Consider the following 24,582-nt stretch of genomic DNA (forward strand, 5'->3'; position numbering starts at 1 on the left):
CAAATCATAATTTTTTCTATAAAAGCATAATCACATGTCACAAGAAATATTTTTTTCTATGAAAAGACAAATCACAATTTTTTTTCTAAGCAAAAAGCACAATCACAAAATCATAGATCAGAAGGAGGAGAGGCCTACCCGGCGGTCTGCCGCCGCTGCCACGGCCGGTGCGAGGGCGCAGTCGCGGACGTCGTCGTGGACCGCGTTGAGGGAGGCACGTCGGGGAGGGAGGCGTGGGCGCGGCAGTGCATGGGTGCACCGGTGCACGGGCGCCGCGGCGGCAGTGCGCGGGCATGGCAGTGGAGGTGCGCGTCAGGGTAGGGCGGGCGTCGGGAGGAAAGGAGGGGAGGAAAAAGAAGAGAGTGAGGGAGAAATGAGGTGTGTGACTTAAAGTCTTAAAGTTATAGACACTGAAAAATTTATGTGTTTAAACGCTTAAATACACATGGGTGTTTTTTAGCATTCCTGATCCAAGAACCAAGATGTGCGTACGAAAGCAACGATGTCACGCTTGAAGCAAGGTTGACATGGTCTGCAGAGTCCACATACGCAAGCAAAGACGTCACAGGCCGGCCACTCACGTTGACCGAATACTGGTCTCGTCCCTGCTGGTCTTCTCTGATTGATTTCTAGGCCTTGTTTAGTTGACCTGAAAACCAAAAAGTTTTCAAGATTTCCCGTTACATCGAATCTTGTGACACATGCATGAAACATTAAATATAGATAAAAACAAAAACTAATTTCACAGTTTAGCTGTAAATCACGAGACGAATCTTTTGATCCTAGTTAGTCCATGATTAGATAATATTTGTCACAAACAAACGAAAATGCTACATTATCGAAAACTTTTCACTTTTCGGAACTAAACAAGGCCTAGATACCCGCGGCTGCAGGCCTCGCGTACATACAAATAGAGAGAGCGAGCGGCGGAGGCGGCAAGGACGCCATCGGTTGTTGACTCCAAACACAGTTCGTCACGGCCGGATTCCCCCAATTCCCACGATTCCAAGTCCCAAATCTCACGAGAGCATAGACATGGCGGTGAAGGTGTACGGGTGGGCGATCTCGCCGTTCGTGTCGCGGGTGCTGCTGTGCCTGGAGGAGGCCGGCGTCGACTACGAGCTCGTCCCCATGAGCCGCGCCACCGCCGACCACCGCCACCCAGACCACCTCGCCAGGAACGTACGTACTGTACTGCTACGACCTTCGATTCGATTCCATGCAATTCCGGCCGCCCGGTGTGCCCCTGTGTCTGGATTATTACTGACTGTCTCTCCTCTGTTCTGATTATTGCAGCCGTTTGGGGGAGGTGCCGGTGCTTGAGGACGGACAACTCACCCTCTTTGGTACGATCGCTAACCAACCAATAATTAATTAATTATTTCACTTCATCTCCTGTCCTCGCTTCCATCAACGAGTCTCATTTTTATTTTTGTTTATTTATAGGGGCATGTTTTGATTTGTTCCGCTGCTAGGGTAAAAAGGATTTAACTGACAGTTATAATCATAAATAAATGTTCTTTTTAATACCAACATCACACCCATGACCCTTTTATGTGTTGCAAACTGCAATTCATTCTGGATGAGAAATAGCGTGGGTGCATCCATGCATAAAACTCCAAAGCAGCATCTTTTTTCTAATTCAAAATAAAAGAACTTCCACCACAACAACACATACTTTTTCCCCAATCTATACACATTTAATTTCCTTATTCAGAATCCCGGGCAATCGCGAGGCATGTGCTCCGGAAGTACAAGCCAGAACTCCTTGGTGCCAGCAGTCTAGAGCAGTCAGCAATGGTGGACATGTGGGTGGAGGTGGAGGCGCACCAGCTACAACCACCGGCGGGCGCCATCGCCGTCGAGTGCATCGTCGCGCCCGTCCTACAAGGCCGCGAGCGCAACCAGGCCGCCATTGACGAGAACGTGGAGAAGCTCAAGAAGGTGCTGGAGGTGTACGAGGCGCGGCTGAGCCAGAGCAAGTACCTCGCCGGCGATGTCCTCAGCCTCGCCGACCTCAGCCACTTCACCATCATGCACTACTTCATGGCCACCGAGTACGCCACGCTGGTCAAGGCACTCCCTCATGTCGACGCATGGTGGGAGGGCCTCGCCGCCCGCCCGGCGGCGAAGAAGGTGGCGGAGTTCATGCCGCTTGGCTCCGGCGTGCCGGAGTAACATGAGTGATATATATACAGTGATGCCTGATGCATGTCGTGTGATTGTTAACTACTTTTCCAGGCGTGTGATGTCTGTCTGTACTTTGTGTAACTTTCATATTTGTTTTTTTTAGCTACTTTTGTCCATGAATACCAAGAGTTTGTGTAAATGTAATGTATTTCATCATATTTTAGCAAAAAAAAGGTATTTGATCGCCCTGTAGCAAATTTCATTGAATTTAGCATTGGATATCGTAATGTCATCCATAACACTAGATTCTAATGTTGCGATAGCGATCGGCAGCTGGCAGCCCACCTTGTGCTTCAGAAATGTTTTAGAAGTTGCAAGTATATTCTAAAGCAACTCTGAGATGCAGGGAATTTAAAACTTTGAGATGATAGATGCTAGAATACCACTCAATTTTTTTCCAAACTATAAGACGTTTGACTTTTTTTAAACCAAGTTTGACCACTCGTCTAATTTAAAAATTTATATAAAATATCACTTCTTTTATTGTGGTTTGGGATTATAAGTTATAATAAATTTTTAGGTGTTAAATTTGAAAATGAGAAAACCATATGAATCGATCTAGGTGAGCACCTTACGGGACCAGGAAGCAATCCCTTAATTAAGGCCTCATTTGTTTTGGCTTGGAACGATCCGGAATATGACCTATTCCACCTAGATCAATTTGCTCGATGCAAAGTAAGATGAGACTAGAAATGACCTTTCGGTTAGATATGGTTTGAAATGAAAAGTAATCAATTCAGGCCTTTTTTTCTCTCTTCTTAGACTAGAATGGAAACGAACCATCCTATGTCTAGAATGAGGACCCTATATCAAAAATGGAGACGGATCAGGTTTGAGTGAACCAGTAGGAATCACTTGATCCGGTCAGGAATAGAAACATGCATGTTTTTAATATGAGACAAACTAATGAGGCCTAAGTGGATTCAACGTATGGAGACCTATGCATTGGTGTTGGTCGTGGCCTGCAGTACCTTCACGGATTGAAGCTGACCCACGGGACAGTGAGGACGTCAATCAAATACTGGATGAGGAATGTTTTATTGGATACCCACGCAACCGAATTCTGTGAAACTGAGGATGGTTACCTTAAGCTTAGGCCCTGTTTAGTTACTCTCCAAAAATTTTTTCATCCATCTCATCGAATCTTTGGACAAATGCATGGAACATTAAATATAGATAAAAAATAAACTAATTACACAGTTTGGTTGAAAATCGCGAGACGAATTTTTTAAACCTAATTACTCCATGATTAGCCTTAAGTGCTACAGTAACCCACATATGCTAATGATAGATTAATTATACTTAATAGATTTGTCTTGCAGTTTCCTGACGAGCTATGTAATTTGTTTTTTTATTAGTTTCTAAAAACCCTTCCGACATCCTTCCGACACATCCAATGTGACACCCAAAAAATTTTCCTCCACCATCTAAACAGGGCCTTAGTTATTCTTCGCGTGAAGAAGAAAAAAGTATCTGCCTCTGATTAGCACATGACTAGAGCAACTTGTGTAATTGAGCTCATTTTGTTTCAATCTGTTTTTGTCTCTTAAGCACCCTGGTTGTAAACCTGAACGCAGACCCGTTGTTTTTCCTTTTATCTTTTTTTAATATAATAATCTCAGTAGGGGCGCAAGAGCCCCTCCTATTTCTTTTAAAAAAGCAATTAATACCTTCGTACGTGTATGCCAATTTGATGATGTTTGAATTCCTGTTTTTTCCTTCCCTAGATTACATATTGTTTTACATCGAAATAAATGTTTCTACGCTAATCATCTTGTGTATCACTAAGAACTTTGGTGTCTAAAACTCTTAGAGATGAACCTCGATCAGTTCTCCCTTGTCTCAGCCAACGCTTGTTGGGCGGGCACGGCGCAGGAGGGCAAGATGCAGCGCTGCCCTTCTCTATCTGCCGTGCAGCAAATTGAGTCAATCCTATGTAGCCTCCTGTATGAAGAATTGAAGAGCTGCCACCCCTTTAAGGTAAAATCACTAATCAGACTGTCCTTTGTGATGTTATTGCTTGTGTGATGATGATGATCTGTTTTGCTTGGTCGTCTAGCGACTGATGATATTAAATTGCTTATCGAAAGATCATACCTGTGTCAATTTACTTTTTGATTTTTTTAAAGGGAATTTTTTTTAAAAAAAATCAAAAAGTAAATTGAAATCATGTAAGATGACACACTATATGCGTCAAGATTGTTTTCTAAATCATGCTTTTTGGTCATTTCCTTTGGTAGGCTATAAGCAACGATACACAGGTTGTTATATTGGACCCTCAAGAGAATTTGAAGGTCAGTACAAACTACAAAGAGACCAAGCTCCAGCAAGACTGCAAAATATGTCTCTGAATATACGTTACATATATCTTTGAATACATATATCTCTTTATAGATATAGAAGTAATATTATTGGATCACTGGATTGCACGGTAGCAGTAGCACATGCTTTCAGTTTGTGGATGATGTTAACCATCCATTAATAAAATAATATATTCTTTGTAATCTTGGAAACTTTGTACCACCCCTGTTTTGGTTTATCTTAATCACAGTAGGAGCCTCTGTCTCCTACTGATCACTCAAAAAAAAAACCTAATATGTTCGAAATGTATGTAAAAGAAATTGCACGTGTTGGTTCTTACAAGTTCCATTTGTTTCAGTTCTGCAATCCATTTGTGAGTAAATATTGGCCTGCTACCACATGCATGGCTATGTATAATTGTATGAGACTTAAACTATGGAAAAATTTCGTTATATGATTATTTTCATGTGCATTTCTAAAAGAAAGCTTTGGCGTTAGCTAGCATGTAGCACTATATCATATACTCTTATAAAGCTAAATTTCACTAGATGAATTCTCTCTTCATACAAAGTGTCCACATCATTCCCCACTAAGTGACCCACTAAATATTCTATCTCTTCATGTAAGGTGTGCACATCATTCTCCACTAAGTCTATGCCATCTCATATTAATTACAAAAAATATCCATGTCATCTATATACTTTAAATATTTAATCTATTAACATACAAGTCATCTATATATATATGCTATTTGTTTGATCATCACCTATGTCTCTATAATATAATCAAATATTCTATTGTTTTCTTCTATTAGCTTAATGATTGTTTACCAGATCTAATACAACAAAATAACATGCAAGTTAAATTCATATATATATATATATACACACACAAAATATATTAAATATCATGTAGTATATATATAATGATTTATTTTTAAAAAAATTCCGCAGCATCGCGGGAAATTCAACTAGTTATTAAGCACTAATTGCCGCATCTGTCCCACCGGGACCGGGTGCCCCCGCGGAGGCAGAGCCACCTTCCCCTCCGGCAGTGGCGAGGGGGATGAGGCCCTTCTCCCGGCATGTCCGGATGGCGGCGTCGTACATGTTCTCCATCGTCGTGTACCTGAAAGTGAACCCATGGTCTAGGAGCTTCTTGGACGAGAAGCGCACGAGCTGGAGGTCGTCGTCGATCCCAGGGAACCTCCGCGGGATGTTGTACTCGGGGTACCTCTCCCTCAGCATGGCGGCGAGGCCGTGTATGGTGGCGTCGGCCGCGGAGCAGACGTAGCGCCCGGCGGCGGCCGGGTGCTCGAAGAGGAACAGGTGGGCGTCGCAGAGGTCGTCGAGGTGGATGAACTGCACCTGCTTCAGGATCGAGTAGTGGGCCTCGTTCCCGGTGACGAGCGCCATCGCCGTGACAAGGCTGGGCGGCATGCCGGCGCTGAGGAAAGGGCCGACCACGAGCGTCGGGATGACGGTGATGAGGTCCACGCCGTGCTCCGCCGCGTACGCCATGGCCGCCTTCTCCGCTAGGGTTTTAGACACGAAGTACATCTGCCGGGTTCGCCAGGTGGACAACGTGTTGTCAGCAAGATCGCCATATATGGTGTGGGACATAGCAAAGTAAAATTTGTCCTAAAGGCACATATCCTCACATGGATCATAGATTCGTGTACAGTAGAAGAGAGACAATTTTTTACTATCTCTCCTGCTCGGCATGAATCTTAGTGTAAATCTTGTGGTCTATATTACGAGGACATGTGACCTTAGGGACATAAAAACTGTGTTCGACGGGACATGCATGGCCGTCGTAGGGCAGAGAAAGTCGCTACGTAGATACGTTACCCATCCGGTCATCTTGACGCGACGGCAGAAATCGACGTCGGTCCAGCTGTCCTCGTCGTAGACGGGCTTCCGCCGCTCCTCGACGTTGACAGTCCCAGCGGAGGAAGTGAAGACGATGCGACGTACGGTGCCGGCCTCCTTGCAGGCTTGCATGATGCTTATCATCCCTTCGACAGTCGGCTTGATTACCTCATTCTGCAAACATTATTATGGGGTGTTAAAGTTTAACATGTATCGTAATATTTTTATTTTATTTGACAATTAGTGTCCAATCACAAAGTAATTCAGTTTAAAAGATTCGTCTCGCAAATTATTCTCTATCTATGTTTTTAGTTTCGTAAACAATCTATATTTAATATTTCATGCATGTGTCCAAACATTCGATATGATAGATGTTTAAAAAAAAAGATCGATATATAGTAACCAAACAAGGTCTTAGGCCTTGTTTAGTTCCGAAAAGTGAAAAGTTTTCGGTACTGTAGCACTTTCGTTTGTTTGTGACAAATATTATCCAATCATGGACTAACTAGGATCAAAAGATTCGTCTCGTGATTTTATGTAATTAGTTTTCGTTTTCGTCTATATTTAATGTTTCATGCATGTGCCACAAGATTCGATGTGACGAAGAATCTTGAAAACTTTTTGGTTTTCAGGGTGAACTAAACAAGGCCTTAGTTTACCTCAGGGTCTTTGGACTCGAAGTCCATGGGCGTGGCGACGTGGAAGACGCCGGTGCAGCCCCTGATGGCGTCGTCGAAGCTGCCTTCCACCGCCAGGTCGGCTTTCCACAAGGACAGGCGCTCCGTTGCTCCGGGAAGGTCCAGCAATGGCTTCGTCTTCTCGACGTTCGCTGGAGGACATGACACGACACGGAGCGAATCAAACGCTGGTTCCTCTTACTAAATTTTAGCTATTAGTTACTCTTGAATGACTAATGGAACTAAACTATTTTAGCTCCAAACAAGACCAAAGTTTGGCTGCTAGCTCCACCAGCGACGACGTCGATGGACGCAGGACGATGGAGACAATACAATGATGCAAACGTACTCACCGGGATCGCGCACGGTCGCCCGGACGGTGTAGCCGGCGTGGAGGAGCTTCATGACGAGCCAGGAGCCGACGAAGCCCGACGCCCCCGTCACCACCACCGGCCCTTTCGTCGCGCTCGCGCCTCCCTCAATCGCCTCCGCCATGTCGTTTTTCTCGGAGCTTTGCAGTGTGTTGCTCCTTGTGCTGCTAGCTCTTGGAGTACGTAGCCTCGTGCCCCCCGTCGACTCTATATATAGGAAAGGGACTGCCTAGCTAGTTGGTATCCATCGGGGCTGCGGTATCCCAAATGACTATAAGCTGTTTAATTGTTTAATTTTGATCTCACGGTTATGATCACATATTATATTTGAGGAGATAATAATAGGTAAAATATATGTTTATTTCATTTTTTTATTTTGTAAAGTAGGATAAATTTGGAAAGATTTAGGTATAATTTTTTTTCTAGATTTGACATGCATGTCTAGTTTGGTGGATATGACAAATCTTTTTTATTTAGTAACTTTCAAATTGATATATTTGAATTACCATGTAGTTTTGCATAGACTTAGAGCATCTCTAAGAGATCCTCATATTTTGTTCCCAAAATATGATATTTTTGCCAACTCCTAAATTAGTATGAGGAAGGAAAAAAATCATCTCCAAGAGTTTTCTATATTTTTATCCTAAAAATTTTTTTCTCAGTATTTTTTTCCTATGACCCGGTCTTATGTTTTGTATTAGGAACCTTGAATTTATTTTTGTACGTATTTAAGCCTTTTCACCAGATCTTTCTCTCTTGCGTTTTTCTCACCTGGAACCATGTCTTTCTTCCTGCTTACTAGATAGGCAGGAAACTCCGCATGCGCGCATGCGTGCTCGGGAGAAATTTTGCGAGGTTGGCAAAGATGGGAAGGGAAGATGTCAAACTATTGGAGAGAGTTTTTTCTTATTTTGCTAAAAAAAATTAATGATAGAAAAGCCGGATGGCAAATTGTTGGAGATGCTCTTAGATCATGTTTGGTTCCTCTTACTATATTTTAACCAACTTAAATTTAGTCACTTTACTAGCTAAACTTCCAAACACTCTGACAAAAAGAAGCTAAAATGGTTTAGTCACTAGTCACCCAAGAGTAACTAAAAATAGTTTTAATTAACTAAAAATTTAGCAAGGAAAGCCAAACAAGGCCTTAGTACATCTGAATTGGCATAAGGACGTGATTTGCATGTTTGTCAATGTGAAGTGTTCATTTGCATCACTTGTATAATGATATTTATTAGTTAGCGTGACTTGTTTATCCCTGACTTTGTATACTATTTAACCACTTTAATATAATTATTCATATAGAAATTTTTAAAGTAATTGTGTGGGTAGAGATTTAAAATTTGAGTGTAAAAGATCTTAAAACATATTTATCAATATATTTACCATGGAAAAGGAAGGACACACGGCTAAGAAAAAGGAAGGAGCATCCACGGTTTCTGTCCCCGTGATTTGGGGATAATTCAGCAATATTTTTTCCTTTTTACTGAATTATTTGCATTGACTAATTAAATTAAAAATCTACAAAATTCAAAAAAATCAGTGATTTAGATTTATTTGAGATATTATCTCGTAAGAAGTAAATGATAATATACCATAGCATTGTCCGTCGGTTTGTTTTGTCAACAACCGGTTGTTGGAGCCGCAACCAAACTAGTACAAATAATTGCATTGCAGGAGACTCCCCTACATCCTGAATGAGAAGATGAAACCCTTTGAAATGGACAGCCAACGGCGAATACACCACCAAGAGCAACTCCAAGAGAAGAGCTATCATGTTATATATTCTATATTTGGCTATTTTGGAAGAGAAAAGAGAGTCCAACAACTATTGTATTTGGTTTGCTAAAATAGCAAGTCATCTATCCCTAGTTCTAGTATGGTAAATATAGCTTGCATGTCCCACTAGCCATATGATTTGCCGTATTAGAAAGACTGTTGGAGATTTTTGTTTTTTTTACATGATTTTCTATTTTAAAAGTTGGCTAAATCTTGAATTTAGCCATCTATTTTTATCAACTCTCTTGGAGTTGCTCTAAGAGTGCTTATCAGATACAATTCACAAGAAACTTCACCAAAACAAAAACCTTCCCCATCTGGAAGGCCTAAGCCCAAAGAAAGTGTCGTTTTTTCGCGTGGACACCACTACACCAGAAGATACTAACAGCAAATAACCTGAGCAAACGAAACTGGTATCAGGCTCCGATTTGCAAACTCTGCCGGAATGCCCCTGAGAACCCTACATCTGTGCAAAGACTGTACTTTTCACGAAAGAAGTATGGCACATGATTAGAAACTGGTTCAACCTCTCACAGATAAACAACGGCACATGATTAGAAACTGGTTCAACCTTTCACAGATAAACAACGTCGTGGATGGCTCAATCTACATATTCTGGAAAACACTGCAGAAGGGAAACTAATTCGCAAGACCTCACAAAACCTCCTTTGATGGAACTCTGCTTGTTTATCTGTGGTGGAATTTTTGGAAGGAGTGGAATCGGAGAACACGTACGTTTCAACAGCAGGGGAGTTGCAACCGAAGTGGCCCATCTGATCAAAGATGATATCCATCAGTAATAACCTGGCCATGCAGCAAAGCAAACCACCGACTAACTTTCGTCTCTACAAGTCGTTGCTCCTTTTACTTTGGTAGGATCTGTACTAGAGTATTAGCTGTTTGGGCTGCCTTACTTCTGGCTAGTAGCGCAGTCTGTTCCTTTTCACTACGTGAAAAATTTACTAAGAGAGCGCCCCTCCCCACACTGTAGGGGCGGTTAACATTTGAACCGCCCTTACAATGGGTGGGCAGCCAAGCACAAAGCCAGCCGCCCTTGCAGTGTTCTCTGTAGGGGCGGTTGGTGTTACCAGCCGCCCTTACAGTGGGGGAGGCACTGTAGGGGCGGCTGGTAACACCAACCGCCCCTACAGAGGTCTGTAGCATAAGTAGCCAGCCCACTCTTCTTCCTCCCCGAGCCACTCACTTCCACTCGCAAAAAAAGGTTTGGGAGGCCTTGGGCACCTCCCTAAAATCACTCTAGGAAGGGGGGAGGTTTTGAACTTAAATCCTTTGGTGGGGAGCTTGTTTAAGGTAAGAAAATGCTATTCCCACCCTCTAATCCATGTTTTATTGGTTGGTTAGTGAGCAATTTACATTTTGGTTTTCTCTCTCTTCCATGGAGCTTGAGCTTTGTGTTGACCAAATTAGAACTTATCTATGATGCTATTAGTGTAGAATAGGTAGAGACACCACCTTGCACCATCAATTAGGTGATATAGCTTTATTTTATTGGAGATTAATTGTAGTTTCATGTATGGAGAGAAAAGGCATTCTAGATCTAGGGTTTCCTTTTTTTGTTTTTGTTTCATGAATTTGGAATGTGGTTGGCATGAATAGTTATTGGTAAACTAATAGTTGTTGTTAATATTAATTGTTTCTAATAATGGTAGATCATAATTGGTAAAATTAATTATGTCTAATAATCGTTTCTAACACAATTATTACTAATAATGATAGATAATAATTGTTGCTAAAAATGGTAGATAATAATTGTTACTTATTAATTGTTGCTAATAATGGTAGATAATATTTGGTAATATTAATTATGTCTAATAATCGTTTCTAACACAATTATTACCAATAATGATAGCTAATAATTGTTGCTAATAATGGTAGATAATAATTGTTACTTATTAATTATTGCTAATAATGGTAGATAATAATTGGTACTTATTATTTGTTGCTAATAATGGTAGATAATAATTGTTACTTATTAATTGTTGCTAATAATGGTAGATAATAATTGTTACTTATTAATTGTTGCTAATAATGGTAGATAATAATTGGTACTATTAATTATGTCTAATAATCATTTCTAACACAATTATTGCTAATAATGATAGCTACTAATTGTTGCTAATAATGGTAGATAATAATTGTTACTTATTAATTGTTGCTAATAATTATTCTCAACTAATTAATTTTTTTATTTATGTAAAGATGGAGAATAGGGCTACTTGGATGTATGGTTTGCCAAGGTACTCACAAGCCTATGCTGATGAGGTGGACAAATTTATTACAATCGCAGTGAATCATGCAAAGACATTGTCAACAGGAAATATTTGTTCAGTTATTTGTCCCTGTAAAGATTGCAAGAACCACTTAGCAACTTATGATGTGGAAATCATCAGATCACATCTGATTAGGCGAGGATTTGTCCCGAACTACACAGTATGGCTTCATCATGGTGAAGTAATGTTTCTTGATGGCAACGATGATGACCAAGAAGACGATGCTGAAGAAGGCCAATTGTTGTCCCAATACGCAGACATGTTTGAAGCACAAATGCAACATGATTCAGCAAATGAACAAGCACGTGGTGATGATGTCGGTGGTGTCGACAATAATGATGGGGATGTTGGCGGTGTTGACAATAATGATGTTGGAGCATGTGAGGGGGATGCAGAAAACTTTGACAACTTAGAGGAAATGCTTCGGGCCATTGGACCAGAAATACTACAACAGAAGAAGGGTCTAGAAAATCTAGATCGGGTGAAAACAGCGTCAAAGGAGACTGTGTATGGTGTTGAGAAGGGCTGTCCAACACATTGGACACTGCTCCGTTTTGTGCTTGAGCTACTCATCCTGAAGGCTAAGTACGGCTGGTCAGACTGCAGTTTTGACGATCTGTTGCATCTTCTGTCATCTGTGCTGCCACTGCCGAACTTAGTTCCCTCCAACACATACCATGCTAAGAAGGTCATAAGTCCATTGACAATGGGTGTTGAAAAGATCCATGCATGCCCCAACCATTGTATCCTTTTTCGTGGTGAAACGTTCGAAGGTCTGGATAAATGTCCTCGTTGTGGGGCAAGTCGGTACAAGGACAATGACCTTTACAGTGGTGGAGAAGCCTCCACCGGGAACAAGAGGAGTAAGAAGGGTTCCAAAAAGGTGGTACAAGAATCTCGACCTCCAGAGGACACCCCATTAGGCAACGACGCAAAGAAGAGAAAAATTCCTGCCTTGGTAATGTGGTATCTGCCAGTGACCGACCGCTTGAGGCGTATTTTCCTGAACCCTAAGGAAGCCGCGCTCATGACATGGTGGGACGATGAGCGCAAGGTCGATGACGATGTGATTGCACACCCGGCCGATGGCAGTCAGTGGCAGGACTTCGATAATAACAACCCACTGTTCAGTTCGGACCCAAGGAATGTACGGTTTGCCTTGAGCACCGATGGAATGAATCCCTTCAACGAGAGGACGAGCAACCATAGCACTTGGCCAGTGATCTTGACCATGTACAACATCCCAACGTGGTTGTGTCAGAAGAGAAAGTATCTTTTCCTCACTGTTCTTGTTTCTGGCCCTCAGCAACCAGGCTTTGAGATGGACGTGTTCCTCGAGCCTGTGATGGAAGAATTCGAGAAACTATGGAGGACAGGGGAGCTGATGTATGATGCTTTCCAAAAGGAGACCTTCACATTAAGAGCAATAATATTTGTGACTATCAACGACCACCCTGCATTGTTTGCCTTGTCTGGACAAATCAAAGGCAAGACAGGATGCTTAGTCTGTCTGGATGATACTAAATGGGTGTACCTAGATGGATCTAAGAAGACTGTTTACATCAGGAATCGTCGCTTTTTAAAGCAAGGTCACAAGTACCGCAGCAAAGTGTACTTAAAGTATTTTGGCAACATCCCAGAGGATGAAGATCGACCTCCGGAGAGACGTCATGATGGACAATATGTGTTCCAAATGGTGAAAAATATAAGTGTCATCTATGGAAAGAAGAAAATGGATGGAACACCTAGAGATAGAAGCACACCTCCTATTGAAGGCGTGCCTTTTAAGAAAAAGTCAATCTTCTTTCAGTATCTTGAATATTGGCAACAATTGGAGGTCCCCCATGCCATTGATGCTATGCATGTGCAGAAGAATGTCTTTGAGAGTCTCATCGCTACCTTGATGGACACACCGAAGTCAAAGGATAGTCTCAAAGCAAGGAGAGACATGGAGCAGCTACATGTGATGCCAGAGCTTCACCCGGTACTTGAGACAAAAACTGGAAAATACACCCTACCCGCGGCTAGCTACAACCTGGACCTAGAAGAGAGGAGAGGTTTATGCACTTCTGTGAAGGGGATCAAAGTCCCGACTGGGTTTTCGGCAAACCCGAAGAAGCTAGTGTCGATGAAGGACCTATCATTTCCACACTGCAAGGCTCACGATTATCATATGATGCTGACGGTGTTCCTACCAATCGCAATAAGGGCTATCAAGCCAGAGTTTTTGAAGATGGCTATCACCCGCATGTGCTACTTCTGGTCGAAGATCTCATAGAAGAAGATTAGCAAGACAGAGCTGAGTGACCTACATGATTTTGTCGTAGAGACCCAAAACCAACTAGAGATGTGTTTACCTCCCGCTTTCTTCGACCCTATGGTACATCTCATGATTCACATGGTTCATCAGATACAGGCGTTGGGCCCTTGCTACTTGCATGAAATGTGGTCGTATGAGCGGTTCATGTCGGTTCTAAGTCGATATGTGCATAATCGTGCATACCCAGAGGGCTCTATGATAGAGGGCTACAGTAGTGAAGAAGTCATCGAGTGCTGTCAAGAGTACCTAAAAGTACAGAGAGGGATTGGTATTCCCGATTCTCACTACAAGGGTAGGCTGGCCGGGAAGGGCACAAATGGTAGAAAAATCTTCATCGACAATGAATACGCTGAAGTGAGTCGGGCGCACTACGCTGTCTTGGCGAGCACAAAACTGATGGAACCATATATTGATGAACACATGGAGATCATCCAATCAGAGAGAAATGGTCGTACAGGTGATTGGGTCATGAAACAACACAAGCAACGCCTAACTTCATGGTTGAAGGACCAAAACATACAGCCTGGAGAAACCATAGATTCTATTACCATCAGTAAGTTGGCAGCGGGGCCATCAAGACAGGTGACATCTTGGAGTTCTTATGAGATCAATGGGTACACATACTATACCCACGCAAAGGATAGTAAATGTGTGAACCAAAACAGTGGTGTTCGAGCAGTGGCTATCGGCGCAGGGGGACAAAAGATCGACTACTTTGGCATAATTGAAGATATATGGGAACTTGACTATGGAACTGAGGCACTAAATGTGGCCCTATTTCGATGTCGCTGGATCAAGCAACATGAATTCAATGAAATCGGATTGAGGGTCGTGGACCTTCACAGCATAGGCTACCAGGATGATCCATGGGTCCTTGCTTCACATGTTACACAGGTTTTCTATATGACCGACCCGCTCAGCATTGTCCCCCCAAAGAAGAAACCTAAGCATGTGGTTATCCCTGGAAAACAGCACATTATTGGAGTTGATGGCGTTGATGATGTTGAAGCCTACAATAAGTGCGATCAGATGCCGCTATTCACAGACTTTATTAACAAGATCGGTGTTGTGGAAAAAAGCCTACCCAAAGATGTATTGCCATGGGAACGAAAAGGTGTGAAGTGGAAAACTGTTACGGCGGCGGATACTAATAAATAGTCATTTGTATGTGTGTGAGACTTTATTTATGTATCCATGTGAGACTACATTTATGTATGTGTGTGAGACTACATTTATGTATGTGTGTGAGACTACATTTCTTAACGCTTTGTCAAATGCAAAAACGTCCTATATATCAAATGTACATCTTGATGAGTGGAACAAAGTTGTTATTCATGACTTTCGGAGTTGGGGCCATTTAGGGTCCCGAAAACGTGCGTGTAGCAGTAAAAATTTGAAATTTCAAAATTTGAGTGGTCCAAACCATCTCATATGAAAAGTTGACCATTACACCAAATGTGTATCTTGAGAAGGGGAACAAACTTTGTATTCATGACTTTTGCATCTGAGACCATCTCGGGTCCGGTCAAAGTGTATTTTGTCAAAAATACAATGTTTGACTTGGTCAAACTAGGTCAAACTAGGCAATAAAAGACCTCAAATGAAAAAAAATTGAATACAACATAGTTAGATCTCATCAAGGTCTACCTTTGGTACACAATACATTTTTGCATTTGGAAAAGTTACAGAAAACTCAGTTCACATGTTTTGAAAACCCAAGGCGTGGCTTGGACAAACCTGGTCAAACGAGTGAGTAAATGACCTCAAATGAAAAACTTTTGAATACAAGGTAGTTAGAGCTCATCAAGATACACATTTCATACATAGGACATTTTTGCATTTGAGAAAGTGTTTGTAAACTCTAGTCACAAAGTCTTGAATCACACATAGACTTTATGAAACTACATGCGGGACTTGTGGATTTAGAACTGCACTTTCTTAACGCTTTGTCAAATGCAAAAACGTCCTATATATCAAATGTACATCTTGATGAGTGGAACAAAGTTGCTATTCATGACTTTCGGAGTTGGGGCCATTTAGGGTCCCGAAAACGTGCGTGTAGCAGTAAAAATTTGAAATTTCAAAATTTGAGTGGTCCAAACCATCTCATATGAAAAGTTGACCATTACACCAAATGTGTATCTTGAGAAGGGGAACAAACTTTGTATTCATGACTTTTGCATCTGAGACCATCTCGGGTCCGGTCAAAGTGTATTTTGTCAAAAATACAATGTTTGACTTGGTCAAACTAGGTCAAACTAGGCAATAAAAGACCTCAAATGAAAAAAAATTGAATACAACATAGTTAGATCTCATCAAGGTCTACCTTTGGTACACAATACATTTTTGCATTTGGAAAAGTTACAGAAAACTCAGTTCACATGTTTTGAAAACCCAAGGCGTGGCTTGGACAAACCTGGTCAAACGAGTGAGTAAATGACCTCAAATGAAAAACTTTTGAATACAAGGTAGTTAGAGCTCATCAAGATACACATTTCATACATAGGACATTTTTGCATTTGAGAAAGTGTTTGTAAACTCTAGTCACAAAGTCTTGAATCACACATAGACTTTATGAAACTACATGCGGGACTTGTGGATTTAGAACTGCACTTTCTTAACGCTTTGTCAAATGCAAAAATGTCCTATATATCAAATGTACATCTTGATGAGTGGAACAAAGTTGCTATTCATGACTTTCGGAGTTGGGGCCATTTAGGGTCCCGAAAACGTGCGTGTAGCAGTAAAAATTTGAAATTTCAAAATTTGAGTGGTCCAAACCATCTCATATGAAAAGTTGACCATTACACCAAATGTGTATCTTGAGAAGGGGAACAAACTTTGTATTCATGACTTTTGCATGTGAGACCATCTCGGGTCCGGTCAAAGTGTATTTTGTCAAAAATCCAATGTTTGACTTGGTCAAAGTAGACAAAAATGAATAAACTTTGCACATATATATATATAAACTAATCATAAAAATGTATGAAATAATTCAAAATTATTACATATTAGGTCAAGTGAGGCACTAAAGAATTTTTAAGTTTACACAAATTTATTTTTTAATTCCAAACCAATTTAGTTTGAAATTATATAATGTATATAAATTAAAGATACAAAAACTTGGAATAGTTTGAAATTATATAATATATATAAATTAAATATAAAAATACATGGAATAAATTAAAATTATTATATAAATACATTTTGAACTTTAACTAAATTAAAAAAATGATTTTAAATTTCAAGAAAACCACAATAAGGGCGGTTCACATCTGAACCGCCCTTACACTGGGGCTGCCCTCCATAAAACCCCCTTCCGTTCGCAGCGCCTAAGCCAGGGCGTTCTCATTCGCAGTTGGACGCCGTCAGGCTGCCCGATTCCCCCCCGATCGGAACCCTAGCCGCCGCCGCCCGATTCCACGCCACCACTCTCCTCCCCCTCCCCCTCCCCCTTCGCCGGTGCCGTGCAACGCCACCACTCTCCTCCCCGCGCTCTCCTCCCCCTCCCCCTTCGCTGGTGCCCGTGCCACGCCACCACTCTGCTGCCGCCGGGAGCCAGATCTGCACACGGCCGCCCGCCCACGCGCGCCTCCACGAGCTCGGCGAGTCTGGCCGAGGACCTCGGTCGTCCACGAGCTCTTCTTCGGCGCGTCCACGATCTCTTCTTCCGCGAGCTCGGCGACCTGCTTCCGTCCATGTGCGAGCCCGTGCGCTCCGCCCTGTCAGAACCCTAGACGTCGCCGAGGGCCGAAGATCCACGCGCGGCCGCCCGCCCGTCGGTGAGCCTGGGCACTCCGCCTGCTAGGAACCCTAGGCGCTGCCCGTCCGCGACTCTCTCCTTCTCCTCCAAAGGTATGTGAGTTTGCTCACTTTGCTATCCAATCCTATGTCTGCGGTGATATAGGATACACATCACTGTAGTAGACCAATGTGTATGGTTAGATCATTTGTTGCAGTGACTAGCTGTGATAGGATTGGATAGTTGAGATCAATAATTTGGTATCCAAGAATGTTTGTCATCTGTTTTAGTGAGTAATAGATAGCTGCTGCTTTCACTGAGGCTTCATTTTTGTAGGGGACATCATTGTATTTATGTGTCTTGTTTTGCATGGTCACAAAGGCTTCGAATTGACCTGTAGATGTCTCTGCAGTAGTAATGGTAGTCTCTGTTTTATGTACCATCTTGGTTGCTGCAGCGTAGATAACCTTAAGCCTGGTAATATATGATGGCGGAACTGGTACCTGCGTGGTTTGTGTGCACGTTAGTTCTGAGTAAGTGGTGCAAATTATTTTCAGAGTTCGTGTGGCAGCAGTGGGAGCTTGTTCTTTTTACTATAGTGGCATACCTCGTACAATGGTGGGATTTTGATTTTTTGAAACCATCTAGTTTCATAGGCTGCTCAGGTTGCCTCTGCACCAATAGTATGTGATCGCCTATAATGGCATAGTTTCTATATGCATGATCTGCAGTAGATTTTAGGTGCCTAGCAAAGTCACAAAGGTATATATACTTGTTGTCTGTACTGGTGTCTGCGAGGGTTGTAACTATGTTTGAAATTCTGGTAGCTCTGTGTTTGAAGTCTTGTAGACATTGCTGCAGTAGTTGAAGCAGCTGGATGGTTTTACCTTTGCACGTTCTGAATATATCAAACTTTTGGTAATAGAAGTCTCTTTCATTTCTGCTATCAGCAGATAGCTATAATCCGGGGCTCTGATGTCATAATCGATGTCGATCATACTACTGTAATTGTCTTTTAGAGCTATGTTGCCTGCATATATGAACACAGTTATTGTCAGTGTAATTAGCGATGCAGATGTAACGTTGGCTGCTACTGCTGCTACACCAAGCTCAGGAGGGCCTTGGCTGCTAATAGCTTTGTGACTTGAAATAGGTCTATTAATTTTTAGTTTATAAATTAATTTCTGGTTAATGATGCTTTTGCCTGAGTCATATTTGACATGAATATTATTATAGATTCAGGAAATGTTCCCTCAATCATCTATTATCTTTATGTTTGACTCTGAACTCTATTTGTATGATCTTTGACTTCTAGTTTGTTCCATTATCATTTTATAGTCAATCTGTTTACTTTGACTTCTATGCCTTGCATTAGCTTATCATTTGATAGTCAATCTGTTTCTTATTTCTCCCACAAGTTACATAGTTTAGTCACTGGTTACCTATTACTGGTTACGTTCTGGTGGCTTACTGTCATTTTAATTTGTGGCTTACTGTAATCCTACTACTACTGCTTTTGTACTACAACTGTACTACTACTCTCTCTATGACAGTTTTATATACTGAGGCATAATTACTGTTGTTTGTATAGCAGGCTGCTTATATGCCACTCCTCTCTACTACTACTACTACTACTACTACTACTACTACTACTACTACTACTACTACTCTACTGTTGTGGTGGCTTACTGGCATAATTTTGAATTGGTGACATTTTTTGAACCGTGCCCCTCTATACTACTACTATACCCTCTCTCCTCTACTATTGTTTTGCCGATGATGAAATTGTCTAATTCAATACATTATTTTAGAATATGAGCTGATGATCCAAAACTTATGAGTAACTTGGCATCATTACTAGCCGCCTCTATAGTGCCTTGTTCTCTGTTTTGATGCCTTGATGCTCCAAGTTCTTGATCAAATGATGCTAGACATGTTTCTGAGGCCTTTTTTAAACCTTTCCCTCTCCTCACCTCTCCTTCCTCTCTGCTCCTTCTATCTCTCTTCTATTCTCTACTCTCATCCTCTCTCCAACACTACTGCACTAGTCTACTACTAGTGCTAGCTGCTGCTCTACTCTAGTACTCTACTAGTACTACCCTACTATTGGGGCTTACTGTAATCCTACTACTACTGCTGTTGTGCCCAACTCTCCTACTACCCTCTCTATGACAGTTTTATAAACTGTGCTCCTCTATACTACTACTACTACTCTCCTCTTCTATTTTTCTTCTCTCCTTTGTTTTGCCGATGATGAGATTGTCTAAGTCCATTCATTGTATGGAATAATATGAGCTGATGATCAGGAACTTGTGAGGAACTTGGCATCGTTACCAGCGGCCCCTATATGACCTCATCTTCTCTATTACGATGCCTTTATGCTCCAAGTTCATGATCAAATGATGATTGACATGGTACTGAGGCCTTTACTACTTGTACTACTTTTTTTTCAAAATTTCTTGCTCGATGATACAAAAGGTGTAGTGAGACAACATGACAGTCAAATACCCATAGCTTCTCCTAGACCGAAAGCTTCTGGGGGAAACTCGTCTCGAATGGAGTGCCATTGGATACTAGCCTCCCCCAGAGGTTTTCGGTCTTGTAGTGCAAATGGGTTTTCTCTTAACCTATTACTGACTGTCATATAAGTCTATGATCTATGATCACCACAGAGCAGCGGATGGCTCTATAAAGCAGCAACCCGCTAATTTGAGGGCACATTAGTTTCTTCTTCTTCTTCTACTACTACCAAACTAATTTGTCTCCTTTGTGTGTTCTCTCTCCTATCTTCTCCTCTCATCTGCTGCTGCTGCTACTACTACTAAAGCACTGCTACTACTACTAAAGCACTGCTGCTCTCTCTTCTCCTCTCTTCAACCTACTTCTCTGTTTTGATGCCTTGATGCTCCAAGTTCTTGATCAAATGATGGTAGACATATTTCTAAGGCCTTTTTAAAACCTTTCCCTCTCCTCACCTCTCCTTCCTCTCTGCTCTTTCTGTCTCTCTTCTATTTTCTACTCTCATCCTCTCTCCAACACTGCTGCACTAGTCTACTACTAGTCCTAGCTGCTGCTGCTGCTACTACTACTACTAGTACTACTACTACTACTACTACTACTACTACTACTACTACTACTACTACTACTACTACTACTACTACTACTACTACTACTACTACTACTACTACTACTACTACTACTACTACTACTACTACTACTACTACTACTACTAATACTACTACTAAAGCACTGCTGCTCTCTCTTCTCCTCTCTTCAACCTACTACTACTACTACTACTAAAGCACTGCTGCTGCTACGACTACTACTAATGCTGCTGCTGCTGCTACTACTACTACTACTAAAGCACACTTTATTCCTTTCATCTGTTAGAACAAATCACGAAATGACACGGACAACAAGCAATGCAGCCCGATCCAACGAACATGAAGAGCACCCTAGCCCTAGAGAGCAAGAAATACATGATCAGTTTTCTCAGGAACAGTTTGATGAAGAAGTGGGCAATGGTGTAGCATTTATGCTTACTCAGGAGGAGTCTGGCGAGGAGCAAGGGGGAGAAGCGGGAAGAGGAGAGACTGATGAAGGATCTAGCAAGGACGATGACTCAACCTCGGGATATGAAAGTCCTGAGGATCCACACCCATGTGAACCTAGACGGAAGCCAACGACGGATGAGTTGGACAAGGACTTTGACCCAAACGAGGAGGTAGGGATATGAAGGTCACTTAGTAAACCATAAATTTTGGTAACGATATGGCTGTGTTACCTCTACTAACACTTTGACCTGTTGTTTATACAGGTCCCTCCTAAACCTCCAAAAAGACCACGTCGGCGTCCGACACGTTTCGCCGGACACGACGGGGCAAGGGAAAGGAGGGCAGAGGCAACAGGCACAGAGACTACGATTGTGGCCTCTGCTCCGCAACCTGAAGGCACAACCTCGGCCTCGACTACCAAAGTGAAAAGGAAAGGAGGGGTCAGAAAGCCAAACCACTATCCAAATGCAAAAATGGTTTATGTGATTGATGAGGTTGGGGAAGAAGGGCAGATCCTTAAGCCAAAGGAGTTCCAATCAAAATTCCGCAATGCAATTGGGGCCCTAGTCAGAGACAAGTTGAACCCATCAATCCGTAATTGGCACGACTATCCAGAGGACATAAAGGATGACCTATGGAAAAATCGTCTGTTGGTCAATTTTAATTTTAGGATTCCGGCAGAGAAGCTACCCCTAGTAAGACGACGTGCTATGAAGATGATGGGAGAATCCTTCCGACGTTGGAGGAATGAGCTGAACACCGAGTACATCAAAAAGGGGTTAACTCCGTACCATAAGTATGGACACATCACTCCTGCTATCTGGGCGTTGCTCGTGGCTGAGAAGACTGCACCAGAATCTTTGGCCTTAAGTGAAAAGAACAGCTTGCAGGCGAAGAAGAACATCCACCACCCTCGTCTAGGCCCCGGTGGCTACGAGGGCAAGGAAGAGATGTTTAGAAAGATGGAAGAGGAGGCCGTAGCTGCTGGGAATACAAAAGTAATGAAATTGAAGCCACGCACCAAGCGTTGGCTCTTTGCCAGGAATCTTGAAGAATCAGGCAGCAGTCTGAAATTTGCCAAGCCAGAGACCGAGGAGGCAGTGTCAAGGATAATGAAATATTCTGAAGACATCGAGAAGGGCTCATTCACTCCTTCTAGAGAGAAGGACGAGCTTAGCCTTGGCTTGGGAAACCCCGAGCACCCAGGCCGTGTCAGGGGGTTAGGGAAACATAAGACCTGGAAGGAAGGATTTCGAGAGGATGTGGAGATGTACAAGAAACATGGTAGAAACCGGGAGGAGAGTCTTGCCACCCTAGTGAAGACCCTAGTTGCCAAGGAACTACAGGAGCAAGGACTGTCTACTGAGCGACGGTCACAAATGGAGCCGCCTAGGGATTTGGTTCTAGTTGGTAGCCCTCCAAATGTTCAAAGCAGCCAAGGTTCCAATGCAGCCTCCGCCTCAGTCGATCACATACGGGTGCCAACTCGTTGCATCCTGTTGATTCCCATCGGTAGGGGACAGGAGATGGCTGAGGTGGCAACGGGTCTGGCACATCCTCCAATTCCAGGCGACATCTGGCACCATAAACCGGTCTCGGCCGACTATAGTAAGGTTGAGGTGCATACCGTGAATCCCGAGTACGCGAAGCATAAGATTGAACACCCAACTAGCGAGGGGATTCGTGAGCTTGGACTACTCATGAAACAGTTCATCCTATGGTACAAAAAGGATATTGTGTTGAATGTTTCCTCGCCAACTCCAAGTGATGTACACCTGGAGAGAGTCCACCTTGAGGATGGAGCGGTGTATTCACCGTCTCATGAGGACCACTTGATGCATGAGAGGGTACCGGCTTCTCCAACCGCTGGTGAGCAAGGGGGGAGCCAGGGCATGATGAGACGCCACATGAGCCTCAAATAGGTGAACCTTCTGTAGCTCGTGCGGAGCCAGAGCATGAGATGCCACATGTGCCTCAGAGTCCGCAACCTTCTACAGCTCGTGCCGAGCCAAAGCGTGACGAGACACCACATGTGCCTCATAGCCCAAAACCTTCTACAGCTCGTGCCGAGTCAGAGCATGACGAGACACCACATGTGCCTCCTAAGCCACAACATTCTCCAGCTCGCCCCGAGCAAGGCCATGATGAGATGGCACAGACTTTTCAACAAGCACCGCCGACACATGAAGAACTACTCCCTCTAGTATGTGAAGCTCGTGAAAAGATCCCCATCATGATAAGGTCGACAGGGTCAAAATCTTTTGTGGATATGAATGTCTCGGGTATGTACAAGTGGTATGCTCATGACCAGTTCAAGCCTGAGAACCAAGGCCCGAACAAATTTGCCTACAGGATGCCCACTGACACCTCAGACTACACAACGATAACAAAGTATCCAGATGTTGAAACCATCAAGTGGTCAAAGGATTGCCCGAAAGAATATGTAAAAGGCAAACGTTTCCTACCAAACCGGGTCTTGTGTAAGATGCCATATGGAATGAGAAGGTTCCATGATTGGTACTACTTGCATGTTTCACGTACAGAACTGAATGTGTTGGAAGCAGTAATACCTGCTCGCACATTTGGAGGCCCTGCTTCGGGTATTGCCTTTGACTTCAGCGACATCCAATCATGCTTTCACCTTAGTTCAATGTCGATGAATCTGATTCGCACTTGGTGCCTGTAAGTCCTCTTCCTCTTGATATGATTTGAAAGTAACCTAGTTGGATTTTGCTAAAACTAACTTACGTCATGATTTTTAGAATGCAAGCAAACTTTATGAAATCTACACGCTCAACGAAAGCCGGGTATGTAGACCCTATGCCTATAGCACAAATAAATTTTAATTACCCATCGAGATGGGAATTGGATGCGCCACAGCTAGCTGCTGGAGGGACGTTGGCGGAGAAAGAAAAGATCCGTGCGGCCAAAATAAGAGAAGAGTCTCTTAAGGTTGCGGCATGGCTTGCCGTATGTTTAAAGAATCTCCAACACTTCGAAACAATATGGATTCCATACCACTTCAAGTAAGTTCGATTAATTGTATACTTAACGATTGTTCGGTTTATCTTATTTTGATGCAAAGGTACTTATGTATTTATTTAAAATTGTTGTAGCAATCACTGGATAGTCATAGGTCTCGATGTCGGGATGAACATGGCATGGATTTGTGATTCTGCAGATTTTGACCCTCACACATATAAAGACTTCATGTCAATTCTCATTACGTAAGCAAATTTGTAATCCTAGTAACCTTATATGATTCACTTTAATATCGACTTCTGCATACTACAAGTCACATCGATTCTCATTCAAACAGGGCATTCAGGGCCTATGTCAAGAATCACAAAGGAAGGCATGATCCAGGTCTGGGGAGCCACTTGCGTTTCAAATCTCTATGTTCGGTAAGTGCGACTTAGTTTGGCATAAAATTACTAATTTTTTCAGTACTTATACTTGACACATCTCCATTTGCAAATTGAAACA

At 42.5% G+C, this 24,582-nt stretch overlaps 3 protein-coding genes and 1 pseudogene across 3 annotated transcripts; 3 read left to right on the top strand and 1 right to left on the bottom strand.

Annotated features, from left to right (window-relative positions):
* Positions 916-2,392, top strand: LOC8075971 (annotated as a pseudogene).
* LOC8075972 (dihydroflavonol 4-reductase) lies at positions 5,371-7,550 on the bottom strand. Its single transcript, XM_002440548.2, has 4 exons — positions 7,393-7,550; positions 7,022-7,191; positions 6,342-6,536; positions 5,371-6,050 (listed from the first exon to the last, which is right to left on the bottom strand). Exons 1-4 carry the CDS (start codon positions 7,532-7,534, stop codon positions 5,469-5,471), a joined length of 1,089 nt encoding a protein of 362 aa, XP_002440593.1. The 5' UTR covers positions 7,535-7,550; the 3' UTR covers positions 5,371-5,468.
* Positions 11,538-23,018, top strand: LOC8075973. Its single transcript, XM_002439236.2, has 2 exons — positions 11,538-11,773; positions 21,952-23,018. Exons 1-2 carry the CDS (start codon positions 11,665-11,667, stop codon positions 23,016-23,018), a joined length of 1,176 nt encoding a protein of 391 aa, XP_002439281.2. The 5' UTR covers positions 11,538-11,664.
* Positions 22,980-24,575, top strand: LOC8075974. Its single transcript, XM_021447273.1, has 4 exons — positions 22,980-23,778; positions 23,859-24,122; positions 24,213-24,323; positions 24,416-24,575. The coding sequence occupies exons 1-4, from the start codon at positions 23,057-23,059 to the stop codon at positions 24,513-24,515; spliced, it is 1,197 nt and encodes a 398-aa protein (XP_021302948.1). The 5' UTR covers positions 22,980-23,056; the 3' UTR covers positions 24,516-24,575.

Source organism: Sorghum bicolor, chromosome 9 (assembly GCF_000003195.3).
Source record: "Sorghum bicolor cultivar BTx623 chromosome 9, Sorghum_bicolor_NCBIv3, whole genome shotgun sequence".
In the NCBI taxonomy this organism is placed as follows: domain Eukaryota; kingdom Viridiplantae; phylum Streptophyta; class Magnoliopsida; order Poales; family Poaceae; genus Sorghum; species Sorghum bicolor.

Bases quoted from the DNA above. Each gene is read 5' to 3' on its own strand.
- LOC8075972 (XM_002440548.2), bottom strand. From the start codon at position 7,534: ATGGCGGAGGCGATTGAGGGAGGCGCGAGCGCGACGAAAGGGCCGGTG. The intron at 7,192-7,392 runs GTGAGTACGTTT...CATGTCCTCCAG, and splicing joins GGCGACCGTGCGCGATCCCG to CGAACGTCGAGAAGACGAAG. The intron at 6,051-6,341 runs GTAACGTATCTA...CGAACCCGGCAG, and splicing joins GCGTCAAGATGACCGGATGG to ATGTACTTCGTGTCTAAAAC.
- LOC8075973 (XM_002439236.2), top strand. From the start codon at position 11,665: ATGTTTCTTGATGGCAACGATGATGACCAAGAAGACGATGCTGAAGAA. The intron at 11,774-21,951 runs ATGAACAAGCAC...AGACTGCACCAG, and splicing joins AATGCAACATGATTCAGCAA to AATCTTTGGCCTTAAGTGAA.
- LOC8075974 (XM_021447273.1), top strand. From the start codon at position 23,057: ATGCCACATGTGCCTCAGAGTCCGCAACCTTCTACAGCTCGTGCCGAG. The intron at 23,779-23,858 runs GTAAGTCCTCTT...CATGATTTTTAG, and splicing joins CTGATTCGCACTTGGTGCCT to AATGCAAGCAAACTTTATGA. The intron at 24,324-24,415 runs GTAAGCAAATTT...TCATTCAAACAG, and splicing joins TTCATGTCAATTCTCATTAC to GGCATTCAGGGCCTATGTCA.